Here is a 20,235-nt window from a genome sequence, read left to right as displayed (position 1 = left end):
TCAGTGTTCTGTAGTTCAAAAGGGAAAGCTGGGCAGAGCTGACAACAAATTTTAGCAGAATAGGAACCGTGATGTCTGCTCAAACAGGAAGTCAGGAGCACATTCGTTTTCTGGCAGTTGAATGGGTATTTTTCTGTATTTGCAGAATTTTTAAAGGGATAAAACATGGTGAAGAATGCATGTGTTTCACTTTTGGAACATGTTCCAGTATCTGCAGCTCTTACGTCCCCTCCCTGAGACGGCATAATTAATTCACAGTTTCCATTGCGGGTGATGGCTTGTAGTTCTCATTGAACTGTGAGGGCCACGGTAATCGCTCTCGTAATCCATTGAGCTTTCTGCTAATTCTGCCAGTAGTAAGACCCCCTCTCCCACGCCACCATCTTCTGTGATATCATCAGGAAGTCCTCCAGGTTCACCCGGCAGCTCTCTGTGATACCCATAGGCCCTGCCCCCTTAGGCGAATGATGTGGGGGGGGGGGGTGGAGTGGGCCGGAGCTTTAATTGAAAAAAAAAATCCATTAAACAAAACATAAAAATAAAGCCTGATTTTGTGCAGTGGATGAGAGACCACTTGTAATAGAGGGTGAAGATTGACTTTAAACAATCACCTTGTAAAACAACCCATTCAGATTAAAATAGAAATGACAGGCAAAACATTTTTGTATTAACTTAAAGCGATGGTAAAAGCTCGTTAAAAAAAAAAAAAAAAAAATTTATAGAAAAATGTACTTTACTTTAATTTACTTTACTTTAATTTACTTTACAGGCACATATAACATTTAACAGAGTTTTTTTATATAGTTCACATAGTATCATAATAATGCACAGAATACATGTAAGATAAAGATAGAAAAATAGAAAAGCCGAATGGTTTCTCACAGAGAAAATACTCAATAGTAAACTTGCTGCGGGGTTATATAGGAAATAAGGCCCACACTGAGTAAATGAAAAAAATTAAATAAACATGCCTTCTCTGTGCAGTTGATTTTGCATAGAGCAACCTAGATCCTCCTCTTTAGCTTGCTATGGGGGCACCTGAGCCATGTCACAACTTTGTGTGTCCATTCAGACATGGAGCCCTGATTGGCTAACTGACTGACGGCCGCAGGAGCCAATGGCGCCGCGGCTGTGTCTCAGCCAATCAGGAGGAGAGTCCCGGACAGTTAAGACAATCATGGACATCGCTGTAGAGAGATGGTGCTCAGGTAAGTAATTAGGGGGTGCTGGGGAGGCTGCCACACAGGTTTTTTATCTTGATGCATAAAATGTGCCCTCCTGCTCAGTGTGGTCCAGTTTTAATTGAAAAGCAGATGGGCTGGCAGGAAAACCAGGGATTTCACATAAAGGAAGCAATACAAAGAGAACAGGATACTTTCTCATGCAAGTACAATGGATATAAAAAGTCTACGTGTTTAAAATGTCAGGTTTCAGTGATGTAAAAAAAATAATAGACAAAGATACATTTCAGAACTCCTTCCACCTTTAATGTGACCTTTAAACTGTACAACTCAATTAAAAAAACAAACTGAAATCATTTAGGGGGGGGTAAAAATAAAAAAATGTGATTGCATAAGTGTACACGCTTATAACTGGGATGTAGCTGTGTTCAGAATTAAGCAATCCCACTCAAACTCATGTTAAATAGGAGTCCGTACACACCTGCCATAATTTTATGGTCCGCAGAGAGCATCCAAAACATCTGAGGGATCTCATTGTTAAAAGGTACCAGTTTGGAGAAGGGTACAAAAGAGTTTCTAAGACATTAGACATACCATGGAACACAGTGAAAACAATCATCATCAAGTGGAGAAAATATGGCACAACAGTGACATTACCAAGAACTGGACGTCCCTCCAAAATGTATGAAAAGACTAGAAGAAAACTGGTCAGGAAGGCTGCCAAGTGGCCTACAGCAACATTAAAGGAGCTGCAGCAATATCTGGCAAGTACTGGCTATGTGGTACATGTGACAATCAACAATCTCCTGTATTCTTAATATGTCTGGGCTATGGGGTAAAGTGGCAAGACTGAAGCCGTTTCTTATGAAGAAAAACATCCAAGCCCGGCTAAATTTTTCAAAAACACATCGGAAGTCTCCCAAAAGCACGTGGGAACATTTGTTAAGGTCTTCTGAAACCAAGGTTGCACTTTTTGGCCATAATTCCAAAAGATTGTTTGGCTCAAAAACACTTCACATCACCAAAAGAACACCATACCCACCGTGAAGCATGATGGTGGCAGCATCATTCTTTGGGGCTGTTTCTCTTCAGCTGGAACAGGGGCTTTAGTCAAGGTAAAAAGGAATTATGAACAGTTCCAAATACCAGTCAATATTGGCACAAAACCTTCAGGCTTCTGCTAGAAAGCTGAACATGAAGAGGAACTTCATCTTTTAGCATGACTATGACCCAAAGCATACATCCAAATCAACAAACTAATGGATTCACCAGAAGAAGATTAACGTTTTGGAATGCCCCAGCCAGAGCCCAGACCTGAATCTGATTAAAAATATGTGGGGTGATGCACAGGAGATGCCGTTGCAATCTGACAGATTTGAAATGTTTTTGCAAAAAAGAGTGGGCAAATATTGCCAACTCAAGATGTGCCATGCTGATAGACTCCTACCCAAAAAAACGGAGTTCTGTAATAAAATCAAAAGGTGCTTCAACAAAGTATTAGTGTGCACACTTATGCAACCATATTATTAAATTTTTTTATTTTTACTTCCTTCCAACTAAAAGATTTCAGTTTGTTGTTCAGCTGAGTTGTACAGTTTATAGGTCACATTTAAAGGTGGAAAAAGTTTCGTGTTTTTTTTTTTTTTTTTTTTTACCTCACAGAAACCTGACATTGCAACATGTGTGTGTAGACTTTTTATATTCATTGTACATGGCACATAATGTATACGGGATATGACCTGTTGGGGTAACAAACGCTTTAATGCAAATGTACATTGCAAAGGAACTGCACCACAACTACCTTGCGGTGCACAGCCATGGTATTCTACTTGTGATAACTTTCAAAGCCTGCATGCCATCGGTAGTGCTACCATAACCCACAGCTCCTAGTCCATAGACACTGTTCTAATTGCCATAGTTGGTCCCATACAAGTATATGGGCCTGACTGCTGCAATTCATATGCAGAGTAGAGTGTCAAAACCCAGAAACTGCAAATAATAGTAATTCTACCTCTGGGAAGCAAGATTTGACAGCAGTTTGTTCTTCAAAGCACACCACATAGATAAATGGAAATTGCACATTACGATACCCTCTGCTCCAATGGTCCTTTAGATATATACTTTAAGGTGTTCTATGTACAAAGCTGTGGGTCCTGTTTAAATAAAATCCAGTGTTCTTTTATGAAAGCATTTAAAGATACATTCTTAAACCTTTTGATGATTTTATATCTTTTTTTTTTTTGGCATGAATTAGGCTGACTATACACTCCTGAATGTTGGTTTGCCTGAACACAGGGCAGAATCTGCTTGATCTAATGATTAAAGTCTAATGAGAAATTAGCAATCATGCCTATTATTCACAACTCTCACGATTATTTTATTGAGTGTGTAATTTACTCAAAGAAACACATATTTTTTTATTACAGGATTAAAAGGTAAGCAGCCTAACTTTTCCGAGCACTAAACAGACATTGAGTTTATGAACGTATAAAGTGCACCAGCCTTTGGCAAACTACGGGGTCCTTTGAAGTGGTCAAACTTTAATACAACTGGGAGCTCTAGGGTTTACATTTAATGTACATTTCTCCTTAGTGTAAGTATACAGTGTAGAGTTACACATGTGCCTGTCCACATGGCATTTAAACCCAGCTAATTGCATTGTAATTGGGTTTAAAGATATTTTGGGAATGACTCAAATTAAGCTCTTTCCTTGTTTACAGAAGATATTATCGTTTTTTTTCCCCCTTTTTTTATTTTTCCTGTTGCATGGTTCGGGTTACAGATTCACTGTTCTTACAGTCCTGAAACACATCATGAATGAAGCAGCAGCGAGTGCTACCTAAATGCAGCTTCTAAACTGTAATGTTATCTTGTAAAAAAAATAATATAATAGCATTAGCTTATAAGTCACTTTTTTACGTTTCATGTGTATGGAAATACAGTACATTGCCATTGCTATGAAATTACCATTTGAATTCTCTTATTTGATTTACTAAGCAAAAATGTGCTCTTTCTTTAAACAGTTGATTGGATGTGGTGCGTAAAGAATCATTAGGTATGTGAGTCATGTAAGGTTTTTATAAGACCTAAAGCAACCAAAAGAAATTAAGAGTATCCATCAATAGAAGTGTATTTATGCTCGTCACTCCAGTGGCCCATGTCACATGCCATCCCTCTGTTCAAGTACTACAACTCCTGTCGGCTTCAGCATTTGACTCTTCTGAGAGTGTCGGGTGCCTTACATTTCCTCTGCAAGCTGCTGTTCCATCTTTAAACCCCTGCTTCACGTCACGACACAGCCGTGGTTGGTCAGAGAATGGAACCATGGTGCATGGCAGGGGGCCCATTTATCCAACATTCTAGGAAGTGTTGAACGCTGAAGAGCCTGATGGAGGATGCAGTGCTGGTACAGGCAGGTCCCAGAGTTGGGAACATCAGAGTTACGAGTGACTCCTTAGGAACAGAGGTGGTGTGACATCACAGCCGGCTGCTGGCACTCCACACTGGTCCCAGATACTGCCGAGCAACCATCTTGCAGCGCCAGACACATCCCACACTGCAGTACTGCATGGCAACAGGAGCCCCAATTAGCATGCATGCGTAGAAGCACCCAGAACATCCCACATCACTGCACAGGCTGGAGTTACACTTAGAAATGTACTGTTGGACTTGCAAACAAATTCGACATGAGAACAAACCTACAGTCTCTATCTTGTTCATAACCTGGGGACTGCCTGTACTGAGAGAAGTGTTGAGACAAGGGCTGCAAAAGAGGGTGAGTATAATAAGTGTTCTATTACAGGGAACTTTCATCTGGATTTTTTTTTAGGTGGCTAGGTTTTCTGTAGGGATTTAAAGTGGTTGTAACCCCAAAAAAATTCTCCTGCCCCTTTAAGGCACTATTAATATATATATATATATATATATATATATATATATATATATATATATATATATATATATTATCTATATCTCCTATTGCTTTTGTAGTGTCAATTGTCTCTTTTCCATGTTGTGCAATACTTGGCTGATCCTGCCTGTTCCTGTCCTCCCCTCTGTAATCTGACCACGCTTCTCATGACTGCTGACCCATGATAGTGTGGTCAGTTTACGTTCCACTGATGTCTTGCTGTGTATTTAGCGTCTACAGTGTGTGTTGTGTTTTTTTTGTTTTAGTATAATGCTAAATACCTTCTTTATCCTGCTTTGCTGTGTGGTCACATGTCTTCTCTCTGCTAGCCTGCATACGTCAGAGGGGAATATCGGCCCCTCCTACTGTACTCCTTTGATCGAGAAGTAGAGCAGAGGGAGGACATGTGACCACACAGCAGAGCTGGCCAAAGAAGGTATTTAGCATCATAATTAAAAAGGAAAAAAAAATAAAACAATATGTTCCTAAAATATAAAATACAAGAATATAATAGATGTGACTTTACAACCACTTTAATATTTAATGATGCTGTCACATGAGTTCAGCCAAAGAGTCCACCATAGCTCAGTATGAGCTCCAACCAGCTGATTTGAGATGTACACAGGTATTTTTTCTGTGCTTTTCAGGGTCTTTTTCTGGTCCTGGCGTTTGCATATAGTAGCAAGAGCATGAAGAAAGTTGAGTATATGCTGAAGGGAAGGCATGGCTTGGTGAACCTTTTTTATTTTGTCCTTCATGGACAAAGAAAATGTTTACTGTGTTAGCAATAAACTGCTTGATTAGTAGCTAGCTATGCTCCTATGGAAGCATTGTGTACAGTAGTTTGACCACGTATGACCACCTCGGTGGAGAAATTGACAATGACCATTTACTCTGGCCATCATAGATGCTTTTTTTTTTTTTTTTTAATGGAAATTTACTAAGTTGGTTCTTACACTTGCGCCATTTTGTCACTGAGAAAATATATGAAGAATAGAAATCCCTTTGGGATTAATAAAATATAAAAAATCTGAAACTTTTATGTGTGGTGCCCAACTTTCATGTTGAGCTTTTGTTTGCTGTATCCAATATAAGTGTATATCCTCCCCTCATCATTTAGTCCTGTAGACAGCTTTTCCTCAATGGTTTCCTTCAAAAAACTTCCAACCTGGCCATCAAACCTTTCCTTCTCAGAGATGTTTCCTGAGATCAGTGGAACATTCCAAGCATCACTTCATACTTCTGGTTTTACTGGTGTTGGACAATGATCACCTAATATTTATGTGAACTTTTTACAAAACCATTTCATCTCACTTAGCTTGTTGTGATTTACTTACTTGTGGCTTAAGGAATCTTTTCTTTCTTTCTTTAATCTCCAGCACACGTTCATCAAAAATGCAAAACCTGTCTCAATTCTCAGAGACCTCATCACAGAAGCTATGGAAATCAAAGCAAAAAGGCACGAAGAGCAACAGAGGGAGCTGGAAGAGGAAGATGAAAATTCAGTATGTGTCTGTTTCCTATTTCAAACTGATGTTGTAGATAACTGTGTTATCTGTGGGATGCAAGCTATTCATACACCCTTTCTAGGAAAAATCCTAGGTGTTTTAAATTTGATTAAGCATCCTCTGTCTAGTGCATGCATACTTGGTTAACACATAAACACACACTGGATCCTGGAAGTTCTAAGGCCGCAACAGGAAAAAAGTAGATATTTTTGGTTTTATGCCGTGTATGTAAACCGCACTTACTTCTGCTACTTAGTGGGCAATGTGCCCAAAATTGAGAATGTCAGGTCAGAGGGTAGACTGGTACTTAATGAGAAATATTTTCTGATATGGATGACCTCTGCACTGGGCAGGTCCACAAACTGAAAATGGCTGGATCGCATTGGCACTCTGCTATTTATTAAAGAATATGTTTATTAAAGCGGATATCCGCTGAAAAAAAAATATTAAAAGCCAGCAGCTACAAATACTGCAGCTGCCGACTTTTAATATTTGGACACTTACCTGTCCTGGAGTCCAGCGCCGTCCGCAGCAGAGGACGAGCGATCGCTCGTCCCTCTGCTGCCCCCCCCCATCCTCAGTCAGGGAAACAGGAAGTGAAGCGCTCCGGCTTCACTGCCTGGTTCCCTACGGCGCATAAGCGAGTCGCGCTACGCCTGCCGATTGGCTCCCGCTGTGTACTCGGATCCTATTGTTCCCAGAACACAACGGGGGGGGGGGGGGGGGGGGGGGTGACGTCTTGCCCGCAGTCTGCCTAAAACTGTGTGGCCGGAAGTGGGTGCAAATACCTGTCTTTAGATAGGTATCTGCACCCCCTCCCCCCTGAAAGGTGTCAAATGTGACACCGAAGGGGGGAAGGCTCCGATCAGTGGGAGTTCCACTTTAGGGTGGGGCTCCGCTTTAAAATGGAATTTGTCCTTTGAATCTCTCAGGAGCAAGATAATCTGTCCTTGTATATCTAGCATAGTGCACTGGAAATCCCATAACATGGGTGCTCCCTTTATGCAAGAAGAATTCCAGGTATGATATATTTTTACATCGTTACCTTGGCCCAGTTTGGACCAGGGTAGCTATGCATATACCGTACCTGTCCAATGCCCATGGAAGCTGGAAATCACTGAAGTAGACACCACTACACCATAGCAAAGGGAAATCACTGGAGTAGCAGTGTCTTCAGTGATTTCTCGCTTCCAGGGGCATCAGACTGGTGTGGTGTGTGTGTGTGTGTGTGTGTGTGTATATATATGTATATATATATATATATATATATATATATATATATATATATATATATATATAGCTACATTGGTCCAAGCTGGAATTCTTCTTTTACCGTTTCCCGACTGGCTTGCATACTTTTACTGCTGCAGAAAACCTCCCCTGGGCGAAATCCCGTACAGGGATGGCTTAGCCCAGGAGAGCTGCCAGAAGGTGCACGCATGCCCGCTTTACAGCAGGGGACCCGATACGCGTGACCAGCGGGCAGATCACCGCCGGCCACGCGTGATCACATGCACGAGAGCCAGCAGGGGGATTTTGTGTGTGTGTAAACACACAAATACCTATGCCGTCAGGGGAGAGGAGACAGATTGTGTGTTCCTAGCTTTCTGCACTGTGACTCAGTCCCTAGCTTTCTGCTCTGCCCCTCCAGCACTCACTGGAGCTCCAAGCTGTGGAGTGGGTGGGAGTGGCTGGCTCAGGCTCTCAGCCAGAGTCTGGACTGCCTCTAGGACATCAGCTGACAGCGGATATTAACCCGCTGTTGGCTGATTGCGGTTCACAGGAGTGTGGAACCAAGTGCACCGCTGTGAGCCATAGGTAAGTATGGCCAAAAAAAAACTTTGATCCTACTTCTCCTTTTAAACAAATTTAAAAATAAGATTGACTCTAAATTTTTATAGTATTCCTTTCATGGCTTTGGTTATCTAACTGCTTATGTATGAAAAAGTAACATCACTGGCTTGTTTGTGCTCTTTGAAACAACATTGTGTAAGCCAGAATTCCCATGTATGTAGTGATGTGACTTTATACACGTACAAAGCTTGGTGATATTCATATAGACAACTAGTTACAGTGAAAATATGTCAACCTTTGTAATTTCACTGCTATAGCACGGTAATGACACAAATATGTGAGGAATAAATGACAGTAAGTGCTATAATTTTATGGCCTAACTATATATTTGGGTAAAGATTACACACACACAGCAAGCGAAGGGTGAAGATTAAATAGGAGCTCAGATAAGATCATAGTGATATGATTAAGAATGGAATAATGTTTTTTATACATGAGACACAAAGTAGTCTGTACATTCCTAATGCCTACAGTGGGCTTCTTTTGCACCCAATTATATAAATCTCTAACAAAGAGGTACTTTGAAATCTGGGACTTGGTGGCATCAGGCAGCAGCTGTCAGACCTTGGGTGACCTGTGACTCAAGTTGAAGCGTCAAAGGGGCAAAAATAATTAGTTTATTATTAAGCCTGCACAAGGATATTAATTTCATGTTCTGTTTCTTGTAGAAGTCCAGTCTACTTTCCCTAAATGAGCTATCAAAAGGGGGGGGGGGGGGTATGCAGTTCCCTCAAATACACACCATCTGACACACAGACTGGTGACACACGTTCACATACTTCACTTGGACCAAATTCCTCCCAATTTTTCATGAACGTTTAAAGAGGAAATCCAGGTATGGATACTTTATACCGTTACATTGGTCCAGCTTTAAGCGATGTAACTATGCATATATCGTACGTAGCCAACAGGGCTCTAGTCCTGCGGGAACGCATGGGAACGGAGTTCCTGCACTTTTTTCACAGCAGGAACGCAGTTCCCTTTGCAGGACTAGAGCAGCCGAGCCGCCCGAGCCAATCCTTCACTAAGCGGAGTGGATCTTGGGTGGGAGTTCCCACACTTTTTTCCCCCAGGACTTGACCCCTGGTAGTCAATGCTTCTGGAACAGGCACCACTAATCTCCACTTGCCTCTGGGTCCTGCACTGAGCTGCTGCATTGTGAGCACAGGAGGGCGTCCGCTCAGCTTGGGCACCATTCGGGCAAATCTCAGCTTTTTCTGGATGATCATGTATGACATTACCACCCTGCCTCGCCACCTCATCCAATCAGAAAATGCTTTGCATTCACTCAGAGAATGCAAAGCATTCTTTGAATGTCGCCTGTGTCAAGCAGCGGACCTGTGTTCACAGTGCAGCAGGGCAGCCGCTCGGCGAAGGACCCGGAAGTAAAGTGGAGACGACTGGAGCAGTGGTGTCTACTTAAAGGCTAAATTCACCTTTTGTTCACCTTCCCCTCCCCCCCGCCCCTAAATTCCAGCTCCCCTATGTACCAATATAACATTAATGTCCTTTTTTTGCAAAAATAAAACAGCTTTTCATTAAAGTGGTTGTAAACCCTCGTGTTTTTCAAGGTGAAAAAACACCTTGCTATGTCTGGCCACAACTGAGCCCCCGTTTTACTTACCTGAGCCCTGAATTTCCATGGGCGCGATCCCGCGTTGCTTTCCCCATGTCTTGTCGGCTCTTCATTGGATAGATTAATAGCCGTGCAGCCATTGGCTCTCGCTATAAATCAAATCCAATCATGCGGCCACCATGTACGCCGAGTGTATGACACAGGAGCGCGCCCGCAAGGTAACCCCCTTGGGAGAGAGCTTCCCAGATGGGTTATCTATTGCGGGGAGGAGCCACGAGAGCCGCCGAGGGATGCCAGAAGAGGACAATCGGGGCTACTCTCTGCCTGTCGTTATGTCGTTGACATTGAATACCATTGTTATGGCAGTAGATAGCTGTCATAGCCCCAGTATTTTCTGAAATGGCAGGCGGTCTACACGTTGCGTGACCGCTTTTATCGGCAGCCGCAGTGGTACCCACCCCCCTCCCACTGCATTCCGGTTGTCTCTGCCGCTTACCAGAGTCGTCAGTAGGGGTGGAGACGATCTGATCCTTATTCCTCAGAGTCGAGTGAGGGAATTATGGCCCCTACTCGACTCAATTCCGTTGGATGACGGAAGTGACGTCAAACATTTTTTTTATTGCATTTAAGTGTAAATATGAGATCTGAGGTCTTTTTGACCCCAGATCTCACATTTAAGAGGTCCTGTCATGCCTTTTCTCTATTGCAAGGGATGTTTACATTCCTTGTAACAGGAATAAGTGATCTAAACATTTTTTTTAAAGGGACAGTGTAAAAATCAAAAGTAAAATAATAATCCCAATTTTATTTTATTTTTTAAAGCGCTCCGTTCTACCATGCTCGCGTGCATAAGCGAACGCATACGTAAGTTGTGAGGTATCGCCCCGATCGTTGGAGTGAGAACAATAATTCTAGCGAAAGACCTCCTCTAACTCAAAACTAGTAACCTGTAGACATTTTTACCCTCTTGGCGTCTACGCTATAGCCGAAAGACGGCTACAGCGCGGACCTGAATTGCTGGTAGGCCGTCAATGGATGCCCTCCCATGCTGATAGCGTGAGGGGGGAAAAAAAAGCCGATCACTGGCTGAAGACAGAGGGACACCAGTCCCGATCAGGACGAGCCCATCAGTGCCCACAGTGCCACCAATCAATGTCACAAATCGGTGCCTAATAAACAATAGTGCCCATCAGTGTTACCTACCAGTGCCCATCGGTGCCGCCTTATCTGTGCCGCCCATTAGTAACACCTATCAGTGCCTTTTAGTGCCGCCTTATCTGTCCCCATCAGTGCCGCCTTATCTGTGCCACCAGATGCTGCCCTAGAGGCCTGGCTGTGTGTGGCCAAGTGTCTGCACTCCCTTCTGGCTCCCTCTCCCATCCCTGCTCAAGGAGAATTCTTCTATATGCATTTGATTACAGCAGCCTCAGAGCAGGCCGGCTTTGCGCTGCCTTACCTTCGAAACACCGGAGCCTGGGAAGGTGATCACCCTTTCCGCCGCTGGCTGCAGATTTGACTCCTCCCAGTGGCAGTGTGGCCCAGCATCTGACAGGCCATGGACATGTACTGGTAAAGAACATACTGATAGGTGGAGAGAGCAAAGTGAGCAGAGGCATGGCTTTCTCTATGTGATGCTCCTACTTCCTTGTCTAGTCAGAAGATTGGGGATATGTTTTTGAAGAAATGGAGTTGCTGCTGCATTTATAGGTGGAGGATCAGGTTCTACTGGCAGGGGCCCATATTACAAAACTAGCTGCATATAATTACATATCATTTGGCAGATAAACAATTGCCATATATGTATGTATTTCAGCTGTGTATTTAGTTGCTTGCCGGAAGTTCACCGACCATGGATTGACTGTGATATAGTAAATAGTTGGTGACACTGATTCATCAGTGTGATGGTCTATATCATAAGCAGCAGTAATAACCATCTTCACTTATCCAGATACTTGTGTTTCTTAGGAAGATGTGATTGCATTGTTAGGCTCTGCAGTCATCATATTTCTTTTGGTAATGATGCACCCTGTAGAGTTTTATAGAGGAACATTGATATTTACGTCTAAGTCGTAAGAAGTCACAATGGCATCAGCCAAGCTTCACCCAGTCCTTCCAACACACAATAGATGTGTGTATGTATTTAGTATAATATTAAAATATATATTATACACACTTACACAATGGGTATAAAATGTCTACCCCTGTTTAAATATCAGGTTTCTGTGATGTAAAAAAATGAGACAAAGCTAAATAATTTCAGAACTTTTTCCACCTTTTCCACCTTTAATGTGACCTATAAACTGTACAACTCGGTTGAAAAACAAACTGAAATCTTTTGGGGAGGTAAAAATTATTTAAAAAAATGTGGTTGCATAATGTACACACCCTCTTATAACTGGGGATGTAACTGTGTTCAGAATTAAGCAATCACATTCAAACTCATCTTAAATAGGAGTCAGTACACACCTGCCTCATTTAGAGTGCTTTCACACTGAAAGCGCTCAGGCGTTGGCAGTTTTTAGCGGCGCTTTACCGTATTTTCTGCAGCGATTTTCGCCTGCTAGCGTAGTGCTTTTAACCCCCACTAACGCCCAAAAAATTGTTCAAATCGGTGCTTTGCCCGGCGCTGCCCATTGATTTCAATGGGCAGGGGCGCTTTAGGAACAGTGTATTCACCTCTCCTAAAAACGCTGAAATGAAGCTGCTGGCAGGACTTTTTTTTTACACCCTGCCAGCACAGCACCACTCAGCCTTTCACATTGATGTGAAAGGGGTCTCAAAGTGCCTCTGATGCCAAATAAATATCAGTTGTTCTAGTAGGTCTTTCCTGACATTTTCGTAGTTGCATCCTATAGTAAAAGCCATGGTCCACAGAGAGCTTTCAAAGCATCAGAGGGATCTCATTGTTAAAAGGCATCAGTCAGGAGAAGGGTATAATAGAATTATCAAGGCATTAGATCTACCATGGAACACCGTGAAGACCGTCATCAAGTGGAGAAAATGGAGGACTGGACATCTCTCAAAAATTAAGAAAAAGGCAAGAAGAAAACTGGTCAGGGAGGCTACCAAGAGGCCTACAGCAACATTAAGGCCCCTTGCACACTGGGGCGTTTTTCATGCGGTACAGCGCTAAAAATAGCGCTGCTATACCGCATGAAAAATCATGCCCTGTAGTGTTCAATGTGAAAGCCCGAAGGCTTTCACATTGAAGCGGTGCGCTAGCAGGAGTGCACCAAAAGTCCTGCTAGCCGCATCTTTACCGCAGTATAGGAGCGGTGTGTTCACCGCTCCTATACCGCGCCTTCCCATTGAAATCAATGGGAAAGCGCGGTAATACCGCGGTATTAACCCTTTTTCGGCCGCTAGCGGGGGGTTAAAACCTCACTGCTAGCACCCAAATATCGCGGCAAATACGACGGTATAGCCGCGCTACAAATAGCGCGGCTATACCGTCACCGCGGCTGCACGCCTCAGTGTGAAAGCAGCCTAAAGGAGCTTCAGAAATATCCGGTGAGTACTGGCTGTGTGGTGATAACAATCTCCCGTATTCTTCATATGTCTGGGCTATGGGGTAGAATGGCAAGACTGAAGGAAGCCTTTTCTTTGAAAGAAAAATGTCCATGCCCAGGTAAATTTTGCAAAAACACATCTGAAATCTCCAAAAAGCATTTACTACATAATCATTTCCTATGCAAAAAAACATAAAGTACCTAAAGAAATAAAAAAAAGTTTAAAACTGGAAAATATAACATATTTACTTATCTATTACTAATAGGGATGAGCTTTATGTTCGGGTCAAGCATGAGTTCGACTCGAACATTGGCTGTTTGCCGAATAGCGAACAATTTGGGGTGTTCGCGGCAAATTCGAAAGCTGCGGAACACCCTTTAAAAGTCTATGGAAAAAAATCCTAAGTGATAATTTTATAGGTTAATATGCAAGTTATTGGGGACCCAGGTCCTGCCCCAGGGGACATGTATCAATGCAAAAAAAAAAAAAAGTTTTAAAAACGGCCGTTTTTGTCACAACTTCTATTTGCATTGATACATGTCCCCTGGGGCACGACCCGGGTCCCCAATAACTTGCATATAAACCTTTTAAAATTGTCACTTTTGATTTTTCATGTTTGTGTGCCATAGACTTTAACCGTGTTTGCGTGTTCTGCTGCGATCCGAACCAGGGGGGGTGTTCGGCTCATCCCTAATTACTAATGCTAGCAGCATAAGAATTCCAAATCAATGTTGATTAGGAAAGTGAAGTTTTCTTCTTTTTATTTGTTTACACTTGGCAAACACTGTTTTCTCTGAACTTCTATACGTTTTTTCTTTCGAAAGAAAAATCTCCCACTTTTCATAATCGCACATTATTCGTGTCAACAATTTTCAGCAGCACCTATATTTGTGAGCAACTATTTTCAAGAATGAAGCACACAAGGGGCAAAATTAGAACCACAATAATTGATGAGTACCTGAGAATGCATTGAGAATTGCCATTACATCCATCTAACCAGATATTGATGCTTTTATCAAAAACCGTATCAAATCTCACACTCATTTTACCATGGCTCCCAGCTGTCCCTGATTTTGAGGGACTGTCCCTGATTTGGAACAAGGTCCCTCTGTCTCTTCTTGCCTCCTCATTTGTCCCTGATTTTGGTCTATTCTCTATATAGTTGTATATAAAACTGTTATGGAAATTCGGCTGTACACTGAGCGCACACTATATTTCCTGTGCTAATAAGCACACATTCCGTCTCGTGGTATAATGCATCTTACCTATCACTCCATTTCCCGTATATACCCAAGTAAACGGATATCACCACAACTTAGGTTCTCAGCTCCATCGCACGATTGCCTCCACCGAGCACCATACTTGGCTTTTTATTCATAGACAACAAAAGCAATGACAAACAGGAAGTGATGACTCCAACAGCCAATTGCTTCCTCCATGGGAAATTACATCACAGGAAATCCTTCCAACAGGATGAGTTAATACAAACAACCAATGAATAATGGCTAAGGGAGTCTTATGGGCGTGTCTGGGCAGGGACAGCGTGTATATTTTTAAGCCGCATGGCTTTCCTGTCTCCTGTAAGCTAAACAAAGGAAGCCAGATGGCTTTCAACCATGGATGCTCTTTCTGACCATGACAATTCAAAAGCTCCCGTATTTACTGCTGGTATGAATCCTTATTCTGCCTTGTTCAGAAAAAAACAACGCATACGTGGATTATACTACTGTTCCTATGGATGGGAGGCTATCTGCAGTTGCGCACTACGCGCCCCGCCGCGTGTTTGATCAAGAGGCACACAGAGACACACGAGCATACATCCACCTATAACTGATAATGTCATTGCAGAGAGAGCATTTTCCCCCAGGAGATCTTCTGAGGCCCTTCACTGGCAGACATATCCCCACTCCAACCTCAGGAAGTTTTCCACTATCAGACGGGACTCAACCAGCATCAGTGGTTGCGGTAGTGCTAACACTGGGGGACACTATGACAATACATATTAAATGCATCTTCATAAAATTTCCACACCAAAACACATTTTTTTTTTTTGTATTTCAAAAAGTATTTTTACCCATGCTCAACCTTTCATTCAATTTCTAAATGGCTGCATTTGTAAATTTCAAAAGCCAGTATAAAGGAATGGTTAAAAACAAAACAAAAAACAAACACTTGTGGGTTTAACTAATCATTTTTTTCCATATATTTATTTCTCTTTAAGTGGGCATGGCAGGGGTGTGTCCTATTCCTACATACTTTTGTTAATAGGTGGCCCTTGTTCCCATCTCAAAGTTGGGCGGTATGGTTTTATGTTGCCGACTTTTACTTTTCTAATAAAAAAATATATATGAAAAACAAAGCTTTGTTACTCAGGTAGATATATCTATATCCGTGATCGTTAACTTGTGATCTGCCCGAAATTTTCTGCTCAACAGCTCTCCTTATTGTTAGTGGATTTTAAGACGATTCCTTTTCCTCCAATGTGGCCCTGGAAAGTCAATCGGTTTAACACCCCTTTGTTAAAGCCTAACTCATGGGTAGTCAACCTGTGGCCCTCCAGCTGTTGCGGAACTACGAGTCCCATAAAGCCTCAGCCTTTGGGAGTCACACTTGTTTAACTGACTGCCTTGCAATGCTTCATGGGACTTGTAGTTCCGCAACAGCTGAAATGGCTGCAGGTTGAGCAACCATGGCCTAACTCCAGGTTTAGTTTGACTTTAAATATTTGTTTGAGCCAAGCTGGCCCAAATGTTTTTCTTACTAATAGATGTATCCATTGTCAGCGCTATATAAAAGTTGTGCTACATACGGTATACAGAGCTGTGTTCTGGCATCGGTATGGGGACTCCCTGTCCCGTTTCTGGAATAAAACCGAGTTGGACTGAGGGGTGCTCAGCCATCTGTAGGAAGCCTTGGAGATGGAGAGGCGGGTGGATGATGTCACAATTCCAGTGGGCGCATTTGCTAGTAAAGAAAAAAGTTTGTTTAGTCCAAACAAACTATTTATAGTCATAGTAAGGCCTCATGTACACTGGACGTTAAAATAACATTATAAAAATGCCAGTAGTTTTGCATTGAGTTTTTCAACTTTTTTTTTTCAATGTTTTTGCAATAGCGTTTTTAGCTTTTTTCTGCGTTTACTTTATTTGGCGTTTTTTTTTCTTTTCTTAAGAAAACATTTTTTTAAATGTTTTTACATTGAATCAAAAACATTAAAAAAAAACGCTGGTGAACAGAATTTTTGAGCATTTATCGATGTTTATCAGCGTTTTTACAGCTGAAAATGTCTCTCCAAACCCATTTTTTTTTTTTACTGCTCAAAAACGCCACTCACCAAAACTGCTGATAACAGCCTATGTATGCATGGACACATAGGATAACACAGGGCTCGACAAATCCCGGGCGCCAGGTCGGTAAAAATGGTGTCCTGGCGACTTGGCTTTTTTGTGAGCTGGCGCCATCTGCTGGTGAGCCGTTGGTATTACAAGTTATTACCACCAGATGTGTGAGCTGGCGCCATCTGGTGGTGGCTGTTGGTATTACAAGTTAAGCATTACAAGTTAAACAGCAATTCTAATGTCATTTTTCACTATTTTTCACTGCCACCTTTTCCCTCTAATTAGAACCTCCACACATTATATATATTTTTTATCCTAACACCCTAGAGCAGGGATAAGCAATTAGCGGACCTCCAGCTGTTGCAAAACTACAATTCCCATCATGCCTCTGCCTCTGCCTCTGGGTGTCATGCTTGTAGATGTCAGAGTATTGCTATGCCTCATGGGACTTGTAGTTCTGGAACAGCTGCAGGTCCGCTAATTGCATATGCCTGCCCTAGAGACTAAAATGGCGATCATTGCAATACTTTCTGTCACGCTGTATTTGCCCAGCGGTCTTACAAGCGCACTTTTTTGGGAAAAAATTACACTTTTTTTAATTAAAAAAAAAGACAACAGTAAAGTTATCACCATTTTTTTTTAATATTATGGAAGATAATGTTACGCCAAGTAAATTGATACCCAACATGTCACGCTTTAAAATTGCGTCCGCTCGTGGAATGCCGACAAACTTTTACCCTTTAAAATCTTCATAGGTGACGTTTAAAAAAATCTACAGGTTGCATGTTTTGAGTTACAGAGGAGGTCTAGGGCTAGAATTATTGCTCTCGCTCTACCAATCGCGGCAATACCTCACATGTGTGGTTTGAACACCGTTTACATATGCGGGCGCTGCTCACGTATGTGTTCGCTTCTGCGCGCAAGCTCATCGGAACGGGGTGCGTTTTCTGGCTCCTAACTTTTTTAGCTGGCTCCTAGATTCCAATCAAATTTGTCAAACCCTGGGATAACATGATGGAGAGTTTTATGACTGTAGAAAAAACCATCTACAGCCAAAAACAGCTGCTGTAAAAGCGTCAAAAAACATCCAGTGTGCGCAAGGCCTGGAGTTCAGCTTTATGTTGGCCATACACAGACCACATTTTGGCTGATTCCCGCTGAACTAAAAAAGGGATGGTTCTTTTGAATTTACATAGGATTTATCACTCTTAAAGGGTCACTAAAGGAATTTTTTTTTTTAGCTAAATAGCTTCCTTTACCTTACTGCAGTCCTGGTTTCATGTCCTCATTGTTCGTTTTTGCTTTCATGTTGCTGTAAATCCTCTCTGTTCTGGACACTTCCTGGTTGCCTGTTTCCTGATAACCACAGTACTGGGAGATTTCTCACGGTGGTCACTAATAAAGGAGGTGTGATTATTGTGTGTAAAACGAAACTGGATTGGTGCTGAGGAGTTTTAGACAAAGTATCACTGCTCTCTATTGGCTGACTGCCCTCTAGTGGCTCTCTGTACATCAGAGAACCAGCAAACAACAGCAAAAACGAAACTACACTGCAGGTACATTATATGATTGTTTTTTATCTATTTTTAATCATTTTTAAAAGGAATCAGTTAACTATTATGTCTCTATGCCCTGTAAACAGTCATTTCAGCAAAAAAAAAAAATTCCTTTAGTGACCCTTTAAATGCTTAGAGGAATTTGTATAAACCTGCATATCCTCTGTGTGAAATCTATTTTGGAAAGGGGGATATTTGCAACTGAATCGGCCTAACTCGGCAGAAGTACTATAAAAATGGAAAATAGAATGACCCTGTTCTTTAAGGTAATAAATATTTGGACATGTTCCCTGCAAGCTGTCATGAACTGAGGTTTGATTGTGATACATTCCACCGCACAGCTGCTTGACCTCCTGAATCAAAATCCTATCCAAAAAAAATTAAAATTCTCTAGAAGAGGCCAGTCATAGTCAGCATGCTTAAACTAACATTTAAACTTTCAGATCTCAATGACCCCCCCATAGAATACTTTGCTTGCTGTTTTCAGCTAATTAAAAAAATCTGTTTACTTACCTCAGCACCTATCAAAACATGTCAGCCTGTCACAAAGCGTTTCCATCATACGGCTCAGGCCAATAATATTTTAAATCCATTAAGAACAAATAGCCGGATTTGGTCACTGCCTGCACTCAGCACTGCAAAATCTCCTGACATGTGCGCAGTGCTGGCCACCATCTTAAAGTGGACCTGTCACCTCTATTCCTTGGTGGGTAGAATACTGCAGTCAAACCTATTAAAGTGATGCATTTAAATCCCAAATCTGAGCACAGGAAAACTAAATACCCTTGTAGTCAGAACCCCCACGCTGCACTGGGTAAATGCTTGATGAGTTTAGGGATAAAGGAATAAGGTTTAATACTTGCCTCCCTCCATTTGTGTGACTAGTCCACCGCAGATTCCTCTGTTCGAAAGTTGCATCAAGTAAAATCAGTGCCGATCCTGACCTCCCTGGGGCCCTAAGCAAAATTACACGTCACATTAAAGTTGAGAAGGGGGGGGGGGGGCGCTCCCGACATGTCACATTAAAGATTAAAGTTGAGAAGCGGGGGAGGGGGTGTTCTGCTTTCGGAAATTACATCTTACATTAAAGTGATAAGCTGGGGCTGCTGACTTCTTACCTCTTCTCCCATGCAGCCAGCGAGTTGAGAGTGGGGGGCCGAAAATGATTTCTCACCAAGCGGGGTCCTCTAGTAATTTGGGGGGCCCTCCGCAGCTTTGCGGGGCCCTAAGTGGCTTGTATAGTGAGCCTATAGGGCGGATCGGCCCTGAGTAAAATGTAAGATTGATAGCCCTCCATGGTACCAGATGACACAAAGGGCCCGTCCACAAGTCGGTATGAGGAGTAGGATAATACAGAATTAGGGTAAATTCAAAAGAACCATCCCTTTCTTAGTTCAGTGGGAATCACCCAAAATTTGGTCCGGGTATGGCCAACATAAAGTCCCCCTAGACTTAATGAGCATTTAACCTTTTTAAATTTAGGCTTTAATTTTTTTTTGTAAGTGAAGCTCTTTTTAAAATGTGTGTTTATTAAATGTATTTATGTTTTTGAGACGATTGTTATAATTTCCATCTGATATTTATTGCTGACTTATGTCCCCATTAGCATAGCTTTCCCCTTATTCTCTGTCCTGGTGTTGGTGTTGAAGTGCAAAGGAAAAAAAAATCTCTAGTGCAGAGCCATTAAAAAAAAAAAAAAAAAATAAGTTTTGTTTTTGTAATATGAATAAAAAAAGTCTGAATAGTATTTTCACTATTTGAATCCCTGTTGCAGAAAAAAAATCTTAAAAAAACTGACTTTC

The 20,235-nt window shown here is 41.9% G+C and overlaps 1 protein-coding gene across 1 annotated transcript in view; it reads left to right on the top strand.

The window, feature by feature from the left end:
* Positions 1 to 20,235, top strand: part of STK3 (serine/threonine kinase 3) — a 349,379-nt gene that overhangs the window by 161,028 nt on the left and 168,116 nt on the right. Inside the window, exon 8 of the mRNA XM_040354769.1 lies at positions 6,471 to 6,596. Coding sequence (XP_040210703.1) covers positions 6,471 to 6,596 — 126 coding nt within the window. The remainder of the gene's footprint in view (positions 1 to 6,470; positions 6,597 to 20,235) is intronic.

This window comes from Rana temporaria, chromosome 5, assembly GCF_905171775.1.
Source record: "Rana temporaria chromosome 5, aRanTem1.1, whole genome shotgun sequence".
NCBI lineage: Eukaryota > Metazoa > Chordata > Amphibia > Anura > Ranidae > Rana > Rana temporaria.
The sequence above is the reverse complement of the archived record's forward strand: the minus strand, read 5'-3'. Positions and strand labels throughout refer to the sequence as shown.